At 39.4% G+C, this 20,475-nt stretch overlaps 1 protein-coding gene across 2 annotated transcripts in view; it reads right to left on the bottom strand.

Annotated features, from left to right (window-relative positions):
• LOC138740289 (phosphatidylinositol 3,4,5-trisphosphate 5-phosphatase 2-like) overlaps positions 1-20,475 on the bottom strand; it is a 208,898-nt gene that overhangs the window by 86,409 nt on the left and 102,014 nt on the right. For both annotated transcript variants that reach the window (XM_069892720.1, XM_069892719.1), the window contains exon 3: positions 14,325-14,388. In XM_069892720.1, the coding sequence (XP_069748821.1) occupies positions 14,325-14,388 (64 nt within the window). The remainder of the gene's footprint in view (positions 1-14,324; positions 14,389-20,475) is intronic.

A 20,475-nucleotide genomic window follows, 5' to 3' on the forward strand; every position in this document is an offset into this window, starting at 1 on the left:
GCACACAAGCAGTACAATGCCACAGATCTAGCCGTGAAGAAGATGCTTGATTGGGAACAGCACTTGAGATAAAAAGGGATGTCAAAGTCTAGTTCTGCTTCAAACAGCGGCCTGGGGCAAGGAGGAGCTACAGAACTGAGCTTGCGACAGGGGCCGAGTTAAAGTTCTTACCTTCCCAAACCCAGGACAGATATTTCGGTAATAAATCAACCGGTGTGGAGGGTCCTGAGAGTTGCTGGTGAAGTATAATGGGTCATTCGCAAGCATGTCTTATAGATTTTTGAACAGTCTAGCTTTCAATTTCATTAAGAAGGAGAGAAAGGAATTCAATGATTCCCTTTTGAACATCCCATCTCAATCTGCCCCAAAAGCAGGGTAACAGATCAACCATCCTATTTTTGGAACATGCCATGTCTAGCCAAAATAACAATTGCTAAGCTTCAAAGATAATTCATTGCTCGTTGAACTTTGGGATATGCCCCAGTGATAGAATCAGGTGCTATCTAATTGGAAAGTCTTTCTGTTTGAAACCATCTGAAATGGCAGAAGTTGAAGTTTTGGACACTTCCGCTTCCCTGGAAGTTTGACTAACAAATGCTATTTGCAGAACTTTAAGTGCTGCAAGAAGGAACAAGAGCTTGCTAGTTGATATTATTAGATCACGTGCTTCAATACTGAGAGCAATTCACAAAACAGTTCAAATGTCAGGAAACAATGTTATGCTATACCTTGAACTAGGATAGTTTCATAAAGTTACTTGAAAATATTTTGCAAAATTCAAATTTGATCATTCAGCAATCTCTCCTCATACTTCATTTTACACTTCACCCAATTAGAAATTTAAACAGCATCTAGATGTTTTCTCAGCTGACCGATATAACGGATTATTTTTCTTCTGCTTCCAAAATTATCTTGAATCAGAAGATATTATATTTAACCTTCACCTAATAAAAGCCAAAGCAGCAGCAGATGTGGTTGGAATAATTTCAAATGAGTCTTTCCATTAACATGACAGCAAGATATAGATGAGCTCTGCTCTTTAACCAATGTGTCCACACACATTCAGTCACTTGAGTTAATTTAATGGACAAAGTTGTAAGTGTTCATTAATTTCCAATTTATTGCCAGAGTACATACATGGCATCACATACAACCCTGAGATTCCTTTTTCCTGTGGGTGCAGCAGAATTACCACTAATTGGTTGTGCAAAAAATAAAATGTACACAGCGTAAGCCTGTAAACAGATGACAAATATAAACAAACTGACAGTGCAATTCAGAAAGAACAAAGGAAATCAATGAAAAAAGTACACGTCAGAGTTCTTAAATTAGTCCCTGATTTGAGTTTGTCGTTGAGGAGTCTGATGGTGGGGGAGTCACGTGATGGAGTAGTGGCCGGACGGTGAACTCCAGCCCTCTCCAGAAAAGTCGGGAAAAACAAGAGAAAATACAAAGGCACAGAAATACAAGTTAAAGAAAAGTGAGTATAAAGGTGGAAATAAGATGGAGACAAAAGGAGAAAAATCAAAATCAACGGAAAGAAGAGAGGAAGAGAAGACAACGGAGGAAAAAGGTGAAGGCCTTACCTGTCCGAAGAGGCCCGCTGTGGAGAGAGGGCCCCACTACCTCAGGTCGGTAGAAAAAGAACTACAACAATGGCTCACAGAGCCGAGTAAAAGTGCGCAACCGCGCATGCGCGAGGAGTCGCGCATGCGCGATGCGCATGCAAAAAAACACACCGACGGGAGGGGGGACCAGCTGGGGAGTCGATCTCCACAGCCGGCAACGACAGCTGCAGAACACCTGCAGCAAGAAGAGACCACAGAAGACAATGGAAACAAGAAAGAAGAGGAGGAAAGGGCAGCAAAGAAACAACAGATGGCCAACCCAGAGGAAAAAGAAGAGGAAGAATACAGTGAAATAGATAAAGGGAAAGGCAAGGTAAAGGATATACTTGCTCTTGTTAGAGGATACATGGAGTCATTTAAAGAATGGCAAACACAGGAATTCAATGATTTAAGAAGAAGAATAAACAACACAGAAGAGAAAATAAATAAAATGGATATGACCTTAACAGAAATGGGGAAAAAAATGGACAAGATGGAAGAGCGGGCAGTAGCAGCAGAAATGGAGGTAGAAGACTTAAAAAAGAACTTGGAGGAATCTAATAAAAAAACTAAAGAGACACAAGAATTACTAGCCCAAAAAATAGATATAATGGAAAATTATAACAGAAGAAATAACATAAAGATAGTGGGCCTTAAGGAAGATGAAGAAGGCAAGAATATGAGGGAGTTTATAAAAGAATGGATCCCTAAGGCCCTAGGATGTCCAGAACTACAGCAAGAAATGGAAATAGAAAGGGCACATAGAGCATTGGCCCCTAAACCACAACCACAACAAAAACCAAGATCTATTGTAGTAAAATTCCTAAGATATACTACAAGAGAAAAGGTACTGGAGAAGACAATGGAAAAAGTAAGAGAGGGCAACAAACCACTGGAGTATAAAGGGCAAAAAATCTTCATTTATCCAGATATAAGCTTTGAACTCCTAAAGAAGAGAAAAGAGTTCAATACAGCAAAAGCGATTTTATGGAAGAAAGGATATAAATTTACACTGAAGCATCCTGCGGTATTGAAAATATTTATTCCAGGACAACAAAACAGACTATTCTCGGATCCAGAAGAAGCACGAAAATTTGCAGAACAATTACAAAAATAGACTGAGGGATGAAGACGGGTAATGAGAGCAAAAATTATCACGATTGATATGTATGTGGGTAAAGACAAAAATAGACTGAGGGATGAAGAAGGGTAAGGAGGGTAAAAATGACCACGATTGATATGTATGCGGGTAAAGAGGTATAAGAGTGAATAGAGACAATGGGCATATGTGAAAGTATCTGTAATTAGAGGAAAACATAGAGAGTATAGACAAGAATTAATAAGAGAAGGCAATGGAATAGAGAGAATAAGGAGGGAATTAAAAGAGTGACCTTTGTGACATATAAAAAGCGAAATCTTTTCTGGGGGGGGCTGGGTGGGGGAAAAGAGCGGTCACTGCAAAATCAGTTGACGCTTGCGAGTGGATTCGCAAATCCAAATGGAGAGGGGAGATGTGGTTGTCCGACAAGGGATAAAGGGCAACTCAGGAGGGGAAGGGGAGACTGGGGATAAAGAAGATAGAAATAGGAGAATAAGGAAAATGTTGGATGTTGTAGGAATGTTGTCTGGTAAAGAGTTGAAAATAAGAAAACAGAAATGGAAAAGGAGGAAAGGTAATGATGGAAAAACGGAAAGAGAAGATAAACAAAATATAAAATGGCTACGCTGAACTATATGACTCTAAATATTAATGGAATACATAACCAAATTAAAAGGAAGAAACTACTAAATTTACTGAAAAAGGAAAAAATAGATATAGCATTTGTCCAAGAAACACACTTAACTGAATTGGAGCACAAGAAATTAAAGAGAGATTGGGTAGGACATGTAACAGCAGCATCGTATAATTCAAAAGCAAGAGGAGTGGCTATATTAATTAGCAAAAATGTGCCATTTAAAATAGAAGAGGAAATAATAGATCCAGCAGGGAGATATGTTATGATAAAATGTCAGATATATTCAGAGCTTTGGAATCTACTTAATATATATTCACCTAACGAAGAAGATCAAAAGTTTATGCAAGATATCTTTTTGAAGGTAGCTAATACGCAAGGGAACATACTAATAGGAGGGGATTTCAATCTGAATTTGGATCCAAATATGGATAAAACGGGGAAAAAAATTAACAGGAAGAACAAAGTAACCAAATTTATAATTAAATCAATGCAAGAAATGAAACTTGGTTCCACTCTGAACTAAATTGATTCAAATATCCATCATTCATGCTTTCAAACCATTCACATATTCTGCTCCACAAATAATCTTAAGGTTCCTAAACGCTGGGGAGTTCATGTTCTTCACTTCCATCTCTTTACGATTGCAGAAATCCAGTCTGGCCAATTAATGCATGCTTAATCATCAAAAATGTGAAATGTTACTAATCTCAACTGCTCAGTCAGCATCTTGAATTTCATGGCAATATTATCAAGGCAGGAGGTGCATGAGAATGGTGTTATGAGCCCAGAGGATCCATAAACCCAACAGCAGTAGATATTCACCAAGACAAATGGCTACTTAAACAAAAATCACTTTTAATTATCTTTAAACATGAAAACAGAATCACACTTTAATTCAACACGGTTGACTTAACTAACCTAACTTAACCCCCTTCTAATTCTAAACGCACGTGTATGTAATGTGTGTGTGTAAGTTCAAAAAAGTTCTTTGATTCACAGGCTAATCTCACTTCTCATTCCTCCAAGTTCACTGGTTGCGGGGAATTCTTAGACTGTGCACAGAATTTAACATTTATAAAGTTCATCAGGCTTTGGTGCTTGAAAGGTAATTACACCCAACTCCTGCAATCTGTCCAGCTCAGCTTTGACTTTGTCCTTCATGGCCACGGGTATGTGATGCACTGGGCAAACCACAGGTCTTACTTCCCAAACTCATCTGAGAAGAGATCATTGTATTCTGAGAAAATTTTCTGTGACAAATCATCTTTTGAGGGTCATACTTGGTGAATGTCTCTACTAAACAAGATGAGTCCCATGTCCATACAGAGGCAGAACATCCTTGTGGACAACAAACAACATCTATAAATGTTATTGTCCTTTTAGGTAGCACCGCAGCTTCACCATGCCAATGGCTTTGATCTTGTTGCCCCCCCCCCCCCCATATGCCACTAGACTTGTTGACTTGATACATGACTTGATCTGCTGACCTTTTCTTAGTTGACTAAATTATCTTCTCTGACATGACGTTGCACTTGGCGCCTGTGTTGACCTTCATTTCCACTACCCTGCCATTGACCTTTATGGTTACGAAAGTTTCATTGTTTGCCCTAATCTCTGTCTCTGTTGAGTCCACTGCCATCCGCAATCTCAGTTCATCAACGAAATATGTTTCTTCTGTGTTGCTTTCATCCTGTTCACAAGATCACAAGAAAAAGGAACAGAAGCAGGCTATTTGGCCCATCAGAACTGCTCCATGAAACTTTCCTGAGCTAAACTGTTCTCCCATCTAGTTCCAAGTTCCAGCCTTGTCCCTATATCCCTTAATACCCTGACTATTTAGATACCTATTAATTTCCTCTTTAAATTCCCCCAAAGATCCTGCCTCCACAACTGCATGTGGCAACGAATTCCACAAATCCACGACCCTCTGGCTAAAGAAATTTCTCCTAATCTCTGTTGTAAATGGGTACTTTTTAATTCTAAGATTGTGGCCTCTCGTCCTGAAATCACCCAACAGGGGAAACATCTTATTTATATCTATTCTGTTCAATCCATTCATTACTCAAAATATTTCTATGAGATCCCCTCTCATTCTTCTCTTTTCTAATGAATAGAGTCCAAGAACTGCTAAGCATTCCTCATATGTTATCCTTCTCATTCCTGGAATTGTTCTGGTAAACCTCCTCTGTACCCTCTCCAACATTGCTCTATCCTTTCTAAGATTATGGGGTCCAAAACTGCACACAGTACTCCAAATGAGGTCTCACCAGTGCCCCATAGAGTCTCATCAACACCTCTTTACTCTTATACACAAGCTCCTTTGAAACGAATGCCAACATAACATTAGCCATTTTTTTTTAACCACTGATCCAACCTGGCGGTCAACTTTCAGGTTATCCTGCACGAGGACCCTCAAGTCCATTTGTACTTCTGAGGTTTGAATTTTCTCCCCATCCAAATAATAATCCAATCCTTTATTTCTTCTACCAAAATGCACAACCTTATATTTCTTGCGCCACATACTCAATCTGAGATATCATGCTAAAAAGCTTGATTTGTCCTCCTTCTCCAAGAGTGTTTTATCTGTTCGAAGAGTAAATTTCTTCAACAATTTTTTCAGGCTCTAGATGGTCAATTGTCCTAGGACTGGATGTGCAGCATCCTTTGAAATTATTCCACTTTCTGCAGGCTCGATACTGCTGGCCGCAAGCTGGACACACTTATGCAGTTGCTGCACTTTGTAAAGGACGATGATGTGGTTCGTTCTAGCTGGCTCTTCCTTCTGGTCTCTAGTAATTGTTTCTTTGCAGATCCCACCTGTGCTGCATCAATCCTCGTGGTAGGCTGTTGTGGAGAGGCTAACGCCTTGATGTTCTCCTCGGTCATTTCATAAATCAGGCAGGTAGGGATGGTTTTCACCAGCATTGAATCACTACAGACAGAAGCACATTATAATTGCCATAGACCAGCCTGTCTCTGATTAGTTCCTCGCAGTGTGTTCCAAACTTGTAGGTCTTTGCTCTTATCTTTAAATTGCTGACGTATGAATCAATGGATTCGCCAGGCTTTTGATCTCTTGTATCAAATCTGTGCCTTTCCATCGTAATATTAGTCTGTGGATTGCACATTTCTCTAAATTTCTTTTTCAGGCACTTAGGGTCCTCTCTTAATTCTGCCAGACTGAGAATCTGCTCCCCTTCACGCAATTCACTTGCATAAACGAATGATCTCTCCCTCCCTATGGGTTCTGGACCTGCCAAATGTAATCAAATGCACGCTCCGTCACTATGTGGCACTGTGATAAATATATCATCCTCTTGTTGGAAAATATGCCAGTTCTTGGCCACGTTACCCTCGAAGATGAGTGGGTCGGGTTGTCTGAATCCATCCACCCTGGCGACTGCTGCAATGTGGTGCTGGTTCCTTGCCCAAGTTGACTGGGAAGCCTCAAGCTATTTACTACTATTTACAGTGGGAGCTCTGTACCTGGTGGCTGTACTGCACCTGGACTCTGTTGAGCTCCAGCCTGCCAATCCGGAGCTTGTGGATGTGCAGACCGTTACCACAAGTGCGGTGGCTGCAACGCGATCACAGTGGGTGTCGAGCGACTGGTCTACAGTTATTATTTCAGAAGTATCCCCCACCCCATTCCTGAAAAGTGTAATACTTCTTTTGTTTTATTTTAAACCAGCCAACAAGTAAGTTGCACTATTCGTAGAAGGAAGTTGATCACACACTATTCTGCAATTCTGAAATGTTTCACTTGAGTAGCTGCATGGTTGAGAGAGAAAAAACAGATCACTTACTCTAAAAAGTCCACACTGAAGATTATATGCAAAATAAAGATTTTGTTAACATTGAACTTTTAAGGAGAAACGACAGGTGGCTTGGAAATAAAGCTCTAAACTTTAAAACATTTACATTTGAAATCATGAATGAGGAGATGGGAATATTGTCTCCATGCTAACTTATTAAATTATCCTCATGGTCCTGGGTAAAGGCACAAAGCAGCCTACTCTGCAATTTCATGCCTTTCTCATTCATATAACACTCAAAATGGGTTACAGGAAACTTAGAGACATTAGTGTCATTTAACAAGTTATGTGCTGCTGACAATACGCTTTAGGGGTTAACAGTCATGATGCGCTTTAGGGGTTAACAGCAGGAAAACTTGCTCAGTTCTCGCTTATATTTTATCTGACAACGTTTAGTAAATTGATATACAAGTAGATAGGGAAATAATCTGCTTCTAACCAATGCCAAACTTAACTCGAGACTGCACATTGCAGTCTAGAAACTTTACTCTGTACCTTTGTTTTACATCCGAGTTGGCAAAATTGTGTTTGAAGACAACTAAAAGTTTCGATACCATCCTCAAACAAGTGCAGTACTTTCCCCTGTTCTCTGCAGATTACTTTCATTATAATTAAGTTCAACTGAGTTTCACAGAATAAACCGAGCATGGTTAATTTATTTCTTGTGTGCCTCCATTGGCCTCTGACTGACACTCCAATCCACACTACGCAGCTGTGTTGTAGACACCACCTGGCATCTGTCCCCGGTCTAGGCAAAGGCACTTGACTAGAGTAACTGGAAGGATATGATGACGAAGGATTTACTAAGCTTAAAAAGATTACGAAGAACAGAACATCACTACACCAAGAATTCCAGCGGGATGTCAAGAGGTAAATTATAAGAAACTTTAAACAGCCTGCTGAGTTTCTCCAGCACCTTTGTGTATTGAACTACAATCACAACATGTGCAGTCTTTCTTGTTTAACTGATAAAGGGAGAAACTACTTTTCAAATAGGAGCAAAATAAATGATCTTCACACCAGGAAATCCTTACTAATTTCTCTGAAAAGAGCTGAACTTGGCAAAATTTGACAGCCCGTGTGGAATTTCAGACAGTAAGTAGCTAGACTTAGCAGTCACTTCAGGTACCCACACACCATAGGATCCAAGAGCATTGGTGCTCAATGTTTTTTGGTCTCTAGTCCAAGCATGCAAAGGTCAAAACTAACACAATGCACGATGCAGTGAAACACAAAAGTGAAGACATTGTGATTGCAGTAAAAAATACGGAAATGCGAGAGGAACTCAGCAGATTTCACAGTGTGCATAGGAGGTAAAGATATATTACCAACGTTTTAGGCCTGAACCCTTCCTCAATGCATGATGCTTCATCCAAGGGCAAGGAACAGATGTGGTGTGATACCCACCTTATGAAACGACTGCATCCACTTCATCTCTGAGAAAATAGTTTCTTTAAAAGAAGCATCAGTATTTGAAATATTTGGAATTTGTTAACTTTCATCCATCATCCAATTATCTCAAGTGGTTCAAAACCTTAGTCTTAAAGTGGAGAGAGGTGGTGGGGTGGTTGAAACAAGTAACCAGAACTTAACCCCCAAAATAGATTTTCTTTCAGTGCTCAAACATCGAGCAGCAGTTTAAAGACTTCTTTGGGGTTTTGTTGAAGGTTTAGAAAGTTTGAAATGAGATTGAATGAATTGCATTATCAATGGAAGTTTTGATTGGCAAAGAGTTAAATTTGTCGATCCAAATAGGAATTGAAACTTTTTAAAGAGAATAGATGTTCAGTAACTTGGATTTGGAGTGAAAACTTTTAAAAACTCCTTGTTAAGCCAAAGTAAACCAAAAGCACACATGCTAATCACTTTATTACATTGCTTCAGGTGCATACACATTGCATCTTCAGCAGTCCTGAATTCATTCGGTTAAACCGACATAATTCAGAATTCTCTAGTCCAGAACTTGCTTCAGATTTCCCTTCCCATCAATATAATTCCTCGAGAAAAGTCTGTACATGTAAGATTGAATTCATTATGAATGTCTTGAAAAATGCATTAAATTAAGGAATTTCCAGAAAAAAATTGATATAGCATTCGTGCAAGAAACACACTTAACTGAAGTGGAGCACGAGGAATTAAAGAGAGATTGGATAGGACATGTAACAGCAGCATCGTATAATTCAAAAGCTACAGGAGTGGCTATATTAATTAGCAAAAATGTGCCATTTAAAATAGAAGAGGAAATAATAGATCCAGCAGGGAGATATGTTATGATAAAATGTCAGATATATTCGGAGTTTTGGAATTTACTCAATGTATATTCACCTAACGAAGAAGATCAAAAATTTATGCAAGATATTTTTTTGAAGATAGCAGACACGCAAGGGAACATACTAATAGGAGGGGATTTCAACCTTAATTTGGATTCAAACATGGATAAAACTGGGAAAAAAATTAACAGAAAGAACAAAGTAACCAAATTTATAATTAAATCGATGCAAGAAATGCAACTTTTGGATATATGGAGGAAACAACACCCAAAGGAAAAGGAATATTCATATTATTCGGGTAGACATAAAACATACTCAAGAATAGACCTATTCCTGTTATCAGCTCGCATGCAAGACAGAGTTAGGAAAACAGAATATAAAGCTAGAATATTATCGGACCACTCACCCCTGATATTGACAATAGAGCTAGAGGACATCCCTCCAAGAATGTATAGATGGAGATTAAACTCCATGCTACTTAAAAGGCAGGATTTTAGAGAATTCATTGAAAGACAAATTAAAATGTACTTTGAAATAAATACAGAATCAGTGAAAGATAAGTTTATACTATGGGACGCAATGAAAGCGGTCATCAGAGGGGAAATAATAAGTTATGTAACCAAAATGAAGAAGGACTACAATCAGGAAACAGAGCAGTTGGAAAGGGAAATAGCAAATATAGAAAAAGAATTAGCAATGAAGGAAGACACAACTAAAAGAGAATTGGCAGATAAAATGAAATATGAAACACTACAAACATATAAGGTGGAGAAGAACATAATAGAAATATTATGAACTAGGAGAAAAAACGCACAAAATTCTAGCGTGGCAGCTTAAGACAGAACAAACTAAGAGAATGGTATTGGCATCAAGGAAAAAAGATAAACAAATCACATATAATCCAACGGAGATTAATGTAAACTTCAGAGAATTCTACGAACAATTATACCAAACTGAAAACGAAGGGAAAGAAGACAAAATAGATGAATTTTTACCTAAAATTGAACTACCAAAATTACAAATAGAGGAACAAAATAAATTAACAGAACCATTTGAAATAGTAGAAATACAAGAGATAATAAAAAAAAACTACCGAATAATAAAACACCAAGAGAGGATGGATTCCCAATAGAATTCTATAAAACATTTAAAGATTTATTAATTCCTCCCCTCCTGGAAGTAATCAACCAGATTGATAAAACACAAAGCTTACCAGATTCATGCAAAACAGCAATAATTACAGTAATACCAAAGACAGGGAAAGATCCACTCACACCAGTGTCATATAGACCAATATCTTTACTTAACACAGATTATAAGATAATAGCTAAACTATTAGCAAACAGATTAGCCGACTATGTACCAAAAATAGTAAATCTAGACCAAACTGGATTTATTAAAAAAAGACGAACAACAGACAATATTTGTAAATTTTTTTACTTAATTCATGCAGTAGAAGGAAATAAAGCTCCAACAGTAGCGGTTGCTTTAGACGCAGAGAAGGCTTTTGACAGAGTAGAATGGAATTATTTATTCAAAGTACTACAAAAATTCAGCTTACCAGAGAAATATATTAATTGGATTAAAGCATTATATAAGCGGCCATTGGCAAAAGTGACAGTAAATGGATAAATATCAAAACAATTTAACTTAAGCAGATCAACAAGGCAGGGATGCCCACTATCGCCCTTATTGTTCGCGTTAGCCATAGAACCACTAGCAGAACTGATAAGAACAGAAAATAAAATAAAAGGGATAAAAATAAAATATAAAATCAGTTTATTTGCAGATGACATTATAGTATACTTAACAGAACAAGAAATATCAATAAAAGAATTACATAAGAAATTGAAGGAATATGGAGAAGTGTCGGGGTACAAGATTAACGCAAATAAAAGTGAAGCAATGCCAATGAATAATGCGGATTTCTCAAAATTTAAGAAAGAATCACCATTCAGATGGCAAATGCAAGCAAGGCGATACCTAGGTAAACAAATAAATAAAAACCTCGGCCATCTATATAAACTCAATTATTATCCACTAATGAAAAAATTACAGGACGACTTAGAGCATTGGAAAGACTTACCACTAACACTAATAGGAAGGATAAACTGTATTAAAATGAACATTTTCCCAAGGATACAATACCTATTTCAGGCATTGCCAATACACTTGACAGAGAAATTCTTCAAGGAGTTAAAGAAAATAATAAGGAAATTTTTATGGAAAGGGGGGAAACCGAGGATAGCACTAGATAAATTAACAGAATGGTATAAACAAGGAGGCTTACAACTGCCAAACTTTAAAAATTATTATAGAGCCGCACAATTAAGATACCTATCAGATTTTTATCAAACAAGGGAAAAGCCAGATTGGACTAGATTAGAACTAGATAAAATAGGGGAGAAGATACCCGAACATATATTATATAAATGGGATGAAAAATTGGTACAACATAGGAATTCTCCAGTATTACATCATCTGCTCAATATTTGGAAGAAGATTCATGTAGAAAGGAATAAAACAAACTACCAACTACCAAAACTAATATTGACGCAAAATCAGCTAATCCCTTTTACAATAGATAACCTTTCCTTTAGAGAATGGGAGAAAAAAGGATCAAAAGAATAGAAAATTGCTTTTCGGGAAATAAATTATTATCCTTTGAACAAATGAAGGATAAATATAATATAACTCACGATACAGTGTTGGCATAATACCAACTGAAATCCTACTTGAAGGACAAATTGGGAGGCAGTCTGAGGTTACCAGAGGGAAGTAATTTTGAATATGTGATTACAGACACAATGATAATCAAAAAATTTATAACAAACATGCATATTAAACTACAAGAAAAGGAGAACGAGGAAACAAATGGTAAAACTAAACAAAAATGGGAACAAGATCTAAACATAAAGATAAAGAAGGAAACATGGGAGAAGTTATGCTCACGAACTATGAGAAATATAATAAATACGAGGTTGCGTATGATACAATATAACTGGATACACAGGCTATATATTACACCTCAAAAGTTAAATAAATGGGACCCAACAGTATCTGACAGATGTTTTCGCTGTAAAAAGGAAATGGGAACAACAATTCATGCAATCTGGACATGTGAGAAAGTGAAAAAATTTTGGAAAGATCTAAACCAGATATTAAATAAAATCACAAAAAGCAATATACCAAAAAACCCAGAGATCTTCCTCCGAAGTAACATAAAAAACAAAGAATTTGGACTTGATTTGGATGGTGCACAAAAAAGATTTATTAGGATAGCCCTAGCTGTAGCAAAAAAATGTATTATGTCAGCCTGGAAATTAGAAGATAACTTGAGAATACAACAATGGTATATAGAAATGAATAAATGTATTCCATTAGAAAAAATAACATATAATTTAAGAAATAATATTACAACATTTGAACAAATATAGGAGCCATACATGAAACATAATAGAGAAAACCTACCATGGACATCTACCACCTAAAATGACAGAAGGAGAAGAGAATGAAAAGAACTGACTCAGTGGAATTTCTTGTTTGTTTTTATTGAGTGACAACATTGTTTGATGGGTTTAATGTATCTTAGATTCTGAACTTTAAATGAATGGGAGAGGAGGTAGGGAAGGTGGGATGGGAAGGGGGGGGGAGAAAACGACACTGTATATATTTGAAAAGGAAAATGTATGTATCTTGATCAATGTGGTTTATAGTGTGAAAAATAAAAAATTTTAAAAAAAATTAAGGAATTTCCTGGCATCTTGACAGGCAAATGGCCTGTTTTCGTATGCAGCACAGACAGAAATAAATAAGAATGAGAATAAATTCACACTTTCTATTAAAATGCTTGCTGAAACTCTTAGTGAAGGTTAGGTTTTGATCAAGATGCCAGCGAAGGGTCAGCAATTTAACAGCAGTGTTGCCATCGGTGTGGACCTGTGAGAGCAGGGAGCAGAGACACAGCTGTCCTCTGTGGGGTCCTATTGCTTGGTTGTGCCAATGGCAATCAGGCTTTAAATGGCTTGCAGAAGAGGAGAGTCGTGTTTTTTTTTAACTACTGACATGGGGAGAACATACAAACTCCTTACAGACAACGCAGGATTCGAACCCCCGACCCAATCACTGATGCTGTAAAGGCATTGTGCCAACCAGTACATATTGCCTCTAAATATATTGATTTGCATTCAGAGTAGCTCAGTTCTTGCATAATTATTATAGTGTTGACACCATATCAGATCGCATTTCAACAATAATGAGAAAAGTGAACAGAATTCAGGGTTGAATGTTGAACATCAATCAAGTTACTACCCATGAAAAGAAGATTATTCATGGCAATTGAACTATCGTCATATGAGAGGTCTGCAAGTGTAAACATTTATTGGCTGATTTATATCAATGATCTGAATGCAAATGGTTCTGCCTTAGAATCACATGATGCACATTGAGATCTTTAGCAAATTCAAGTCAGATTTTTAAGAAATTCAATAAACAGACCCTTTTCAAAAAAGAGCTAGAGACACATTTGGAGATATCAAAGAGACAAAAAGCTCACAGCCACAAAGTGCTCTCTGGTTGACTGTATCATATGATTCCATGTCCAACATTTATGAACCATCTTGGCAAGGAGTTGTCTCTCTGGAGAGGCTGATTGTATTGCCAGTGGAGTTGATCTGGAAAGGCTAGGTACAAGGATTTTTTTGGAGTTGTGCATAAAATGGGATAACGTACAGTTGGGTGGCATTTCCTGATCAACATGGCTACGTAGCCTGAATTGACATTAGTCAACAATTCACGCACACATGCAGTGTGACATGGGTGAGAATGAATATTAATTAGTTCAATATGGAACAAAAAAACAAACATCAGTTGAGCATACAAAAGAATTCTGCTTACCTGGACAGCAAGAAAACCTTCCTCATCCTGTAAGATTCGGTAAGTATAAACTTGCTTTAGATACCTGCATGGAAAGAGTAGACATATTAGCAACTCATCAAAGATGGTTTCGATCTATAGATGAGGGTCATCAGTTGAGAAAGATGTAATGTATTCCTGCTCCCTGTGATAGCAAGGTGACTGTCTCTGATGGTTCAAACTCTTCTATCCCTTTCTCTCTTCCTTCCCTTCATATAACTACAGAGTGGTGAATGCAGCTCAAGCCATCACACAAGCCAATACCCTCTCCATCAATTTGGTCTTCACCTCCACTGTCTCGGGAAAGCAGCCAAAGTTCAGATGCAGACTGATCAAACAGCTATCTATAAGGTATCTATAAGATGCTGTGGATCATGAGAAATCCCTAGCAAATAAATTCCACGCCTGCCGACTGCACACAGCCCGGCTGATATGTGACCAATAACACGTGCCCAATAAGACCGTCAGACATTTATTGTTTCTAACAACCATTTTCTCTTCACACATTATTATCCTCGAGACTCCCACCATCAACATCTTAGAGGTGCTAGAAGTACCAGTAGATTAAAACAGTGGCTACAAGAAAAGGTTAGAGGCCAAATATCCTGCAGAAAGTGACTCACCTCCTAATTCCTCAGCACCTTTCATTTCTACAAGGTTCAAATCAGGAGCACTTTCCCCTTTCTATTGGTCCCTGGATGTGAGGCACCAAAAACTCTCCATGAGCTCAGCACCATAGAAATTAACCAGCCTATTTCATTTCACGTATTTGAAAGGTTAGGTAATTAAGGATCATGGGGAACTGGCAGAGAAGAGGTGATGAGTCCTGGGGAGGTCAGTCATGATCCTGTTAAATATCAGGGCAGGCCTCAGTGGCTCAGAGACCTCCTCCTGCTCCTGCTCCAGTTTTCCGATGATTTTATGTCTTTAGTTTTGAATGCAGCCTCGTTGTTCCACTTGAGATTCCTTCTACCTTCATTTGGCTCTGTCAGCATTGATCACAATTTTCCTTCCCTTTATCTGGCTTCCACTTTAAGTGCATTTCCGTGACTTGCCTTAACTGTTCTTTATAGAGGTAAGATCCACATTCTCCCTATTTTTGGATGTTTCAGGTGAATCTCCCATTGGATTTCCTCATGACCAACATGCATTGCTCTTTCCCGCATGAAACCTTTCTTCACTAGAAAGTCTTCTGCTCTGGGAAAGGTGTATTAAACATGCAATGCTTGTGTTGGAATCATTACTACAATGTTTCATTGTTCAAATGTTGGGTGAAGGCCAGGACCAGAAAAAACATTCATCCAAGTGGGATCCAAACATGCACATTACCCAGCATTCCACACCACCATGGCATCCATGTGGACATATCCATCTCTCAGTACACTTTGGCATCCATGTGGACATATCCATCTCTCAGTACACCTTGGCATCCATGTGGATGTATCCATCTCTCAGTACACCTTGGCATCCAAGTGGATGTATCCATCTCTCAGTACACCTTGGCATCCATGTGGACATATCCATATCTCAGTACACCTTGGCATCCATGTGGACACATCCATCTATCAGTACCCATTATCTATTGTACTGAGTACCATCAGCTTTGTGATTAAATTCTATTCTGTAGGGCATTGGAGTTTGCATCAGAACTTCTTTTCAAAACATTTCATGATTTGACAGATCTCCACTGGTTACCTTACTATTCTTTTCCAGAGATTTGCTTGTTTATCCTCTCCACTAACCCCACAATCTTACTCTGGTCTCTTCCTGACCACTTGTTTTGCACTAGTTTCAATAAATCTTTATCCTTTGTGCTACATGATGACAAGAATTGAGCACAGAGCACAGTTTTCTTTGACTAAGGTATTGGCAGCAAGAAAAAAACATGATTCAACATTAATGGACACAGCCACAATGCAGAGGGAAAGGTATAAATAAGTTAGCCTTTGAAAGGAACATTAACCCAGTGGGGAGGGTCAGTCATACTCGACTTTGAGTCAGCAAACCACCCCTTCAGTTTAGTGGAAATGATTGTTTGCTTTTTAGAAAGCTCCATTTCTGTTATAGTGATTATGTGCTGCCCTCTCCCTCTCCCTGGGATCACTGCTGCAAGCAGCTAGCAGCCAACTATCTTGATGTGAGTGGAATAAAGCTGTGTTGCTCCAAGCAGCATTGTGTCTGTGTTTTCCTTTGGTGCAGCCTGCCACAGTTATACCCCAAAATGTAACTATAGTATTGTGAGAGATGAGTAAAACTAATATGAAAATATGTGTAATGAATAAAGCCAGTATGAATAGGATAAGGGTAGATAATAGAATGTAGGAAGTAAAGTTAGTCTGAATAAGATAAGGGTCTTCTAGCCTTAGACTAGACAGAATCAGGAAGTTCCGCATATGTAATTAGTAGTAAGCCCTGAGGGTTGAGAAGGTGTGAATAAGGACAATGACGTGATGGGACACCGACAGGATACCCCCTGGTCCTCCAAGTTCACAGAAACAGCACGTAGGCAGACAGGATTGCCTAATGCCAAACTCATCCAGGAGGCAGAAGAATGTAAGGGGGAGGGTACTTCTATACTGAAATGAACTGTATAAAAGTTGGGTGAGCCCCAGTGTGTGTGTGTATTCCCAGGGTAAGGGGAAGCACCCAACTTTGCATTGTTGTATAATAAAGGTTCTTTGTTCTCAATTTTTGTCTCGAGCAAATTCTGTGAAGGTACTTCTGTTTCTCACAAATGGGGGCTCGTCCGGGATCCCACTCCCTCCACTGACAGAGTGCCCGACGACGAGGGTAGGTGCACCCCGGCTGATTCAGCTGGACTCACGGACGGCGGGTGACTGGTCAGTGGATGAAGCGAGTGATATCCGAGAAGAGGCATTGAGAACAAACGACGGGAGGACGTTAAGGAGGCGCGCTAGGAATTTTACTTACCTGTTAGTATGGGAGGTGTGAGTTGCAAGGGAAATAGTCCTAAGGAAGGACGGGACAATCAGATAACTAAGCAAAGCCTTTTAGGATTAATGCTATCTGATTGGGGTGCGGGGAAACCTGTGGGAAAGACAAACAGACCATGGTCAGGTATTGCTGTCTGGAATGGGTTAAAAACCCAATAAAAGGGAATTCGGTATATTGGCCAAAGTTCGGATCCGATGAGGACTGGATGCGTCAGGCATTGAACATCTGGCTCTATCAAAACCAAAGAGATAATATTGAGAGCAGAAAATATGCAGCCTGCTGGCTCAGTGGATCGGTTGATCAACTGGTTTTGAATGAAAAGGAATGCAAGGACAAGAAGGATGAGGAACCTTTTGTCCCTGAAAATCAAGGATGTGGTATGTTACATTCCCTTCCTCCACCTTATGCTCCTCCTATGCCGGCTCCTATATTTCTCCTCTCTCCTATGCTCTACCCTTCTTCACCTTCCCCTCCTCTCCCACAGCTAAAGAAAGGAGAAGAAAGTAGGGGTGGTATGATGAGCCTTTCACAAAGTACTAGATTACCATCTCAATTGACAAGAGAGGGAGGAGACTTTGATTCAGAACAGTGTGAGACCCTCCAGGAGGGAAGGGCAGAACCCTTTGATTCATTTCCCAGAGAGCAGGAATCTAGACATTATAAAGGAGAGGATAAGCCAGAAATTAACTGGATGAGACCTTTACGGGAAGTTCCCGTGGGAGGGGGGTCTCGGTTTCGTAAATGTGCCCCTGACTAGTACGGAGGTGCGTAATTTTAAGAGAGAATGCCCAATAAACAGAAAGGAAAGGCTAAGATTTTGATGTAGGCAGTGAAGGAAGTCGTGGAGGGACAGCAAGGAAAGGGTAGGGGCTGTGTGCCAGCTCCTGGACATTGGGAGGAGCTCCGGGAGTGAGAGAGTAGAGACCAGAGCAGGGGCAAGGGTAGAGGGGAATTCCGGGGATGACGACCGTTCACGGGACCTCGTGGTAATCCCGGAAGGAATTGGGAAACAGGAGCATTAGTTTGCTACCATCGTAAAAAGAAGGGACATTTTAAGAGAGAATGACCAATGCGGCCAGGGAGATGCGATCTTGCGCACTGATGGAAGCAGATTATGAATGGGGGGGGGGGGGTCACGGTTCTCAGTCAATACACACCGTGGGGCTGCACGGAGAACCATTGGTCAATTTAAGCATAGAACCCCACAGTGACAAGATAACTTTTTTAGTAGATTCTGGGGCAGCCCGGTCTAGTATTTTACAACCACCTGAGGGTGTTAAGATAGAGGGGGCAGTGATGATTTCAGGAGGAAGAGATTTTACGGTCCCTGTATTAAGGGATGTAAGAATACAAATAGGAGAGAAGATAGTAACGGAGGACATTCTACTAGCTCCCCAAGCTGGAGTTTGTTTGTTAGGACAAGATTGTTAGGACATGATCAGCCATGATCTAAAATGGCAGTGCTGGCCCGACGGGCCAAATGACCTACTCCAGCTCCTATTGTCTATTGTCTACAGGACCAATTGGCTATCGGCATCAGACCACAGGAATCAGGTATCGGGGTTCAATTATATGTATTAACTGAGGAGGATCGGGAACTAATAAATCCTGGAGTATGGGCAAAAAGAAGCAATAGAAGAGTGTTAGATATTCCTCCCCTGCAAGTTACTTTAAAAGATCCTGAGCAAGTAATTAGACGAAAGCAGTATCCAATTCCGATGGCTGGCCGAAAGGGGCTGCAGCCAGTAATTGACCAGTTGGTGAAAGATGGTATACTCAAACCTTGTATGTCACTTTTTAATACCCCTACCCCTGAGGCTAACGACCAGTATGTATCCAAATATTTAAAGGGACTTTCTGCCTCTCTATACAAATTAAAACAGAAGGGTTTATTAGCTCAAAACCCACCCCTGGAGCATCCTATTCATTTTATTAAATCTGGTGATTGGGTATATGTAAAAGCATGGCAAGATCACCAACTAAAACCTGTCTGGGACGGCCCCTATTGTGTACTTTTGATTAAGACACTGCAGTGCGAATGAAAAAAAAGGGGTGGACTCACATAGAATTAATTAAACAAGCTGCTGATCCACGGACTAAAGACATTGATAATCTACCCTCCACCTGGCGTGCAGTCCTTCATCCTTCTGATCTGAAAGTTACAATACGCCGGGAAAAAGTGCTGTAGTGTTGTTTTTACCATTTGCTGTTTTGTTTACTTGTTGGTTCCCAATTTTTGGGAAATCACCAAATTGCTCACAATGTATTAAGTCCTCTTGGAATAGGGGCAGCAGAGGTGACAATTATTTACCTTTAGAATGCAGACAGGGCGCAGGTATAGAGTATAGTCATAGTGGGGTACCTTATTTAGTATGGGTTAATATCAGATCCCAACATGGACCAGGGGAACAGAACGGCCCGAGGGGAGTAGACTTGGTTTGTATTTCGGCCTCTACAGGTATTAAAAAGAGTTTTAAAGAGATAGCACAAAGAAGATGGTGGGGCAATGACAGACAGAATGTTAGTTAGGATTGTACATGTAGCAGAGATAGAGTGAATACATATGCTAATATTCACAGACAGGCTGCAACTCACAGGTTCAGTGACAAACACCCCTCCCCAACTTGGTCTCCTGTAAATCATCCTTTGGGTCACACAGACATTCGGAATGTTAAGAACCACCACTGTAAGGGGAGTTCCAGTTGTAAATGACGTAAGCTGCTCCAGAACACCACAGCTGCTTGGCAGTTAAATCATTTAATCAGACTCCAGCCTTGGAGATCATCACTGTGAGAGATGGGAAAATTGATCTAAAATTATGAACATGGAAGAAACTGAAGTTCATCAGTAAAATGGCTGAAACCAGTTCAAACAGGATAAGCTTGGGGCTTAGGATGCAGGAAAGCAGAGTCAGCACGATTAACATAAGAATCTTCTAGTCTTTGTGACAAGACCATAGCACTAAGATAAGGAATGGTAAGGTACAATAGAATGTAGGAAGTTGAGGTAGTCTGGATCAGATAAGGGTCTCCTAGCCCTGGACAGAAGTACCAAGTCATACATTTCTAATTAGCTAACCATACACAGATTTATACATATGAAATTAGCCAACCCTAGATAGAATGAGTCAACTCTGCATATTAAGAGACTGTAGCCCAGAGAATCAGGAAGGTGTGAA

The sequence above is a fragment of the Narcine bancroftii genome, chromosome 8, assembly GCF_036971445.1.
Source record: "Narcine bancroftii isolate sNarBan1 chromosome 8, sNarBan1.hap1, whole genome shotgun sequence".
In the NCBI taxonomy this organism is placed as follows: domain Eukaryota; kingdom Metazoa; phylum Chordata; class Chondrichthyes; order Torpediniformes; family Narcinidae; genus Narcine; species Narcine bancroftii.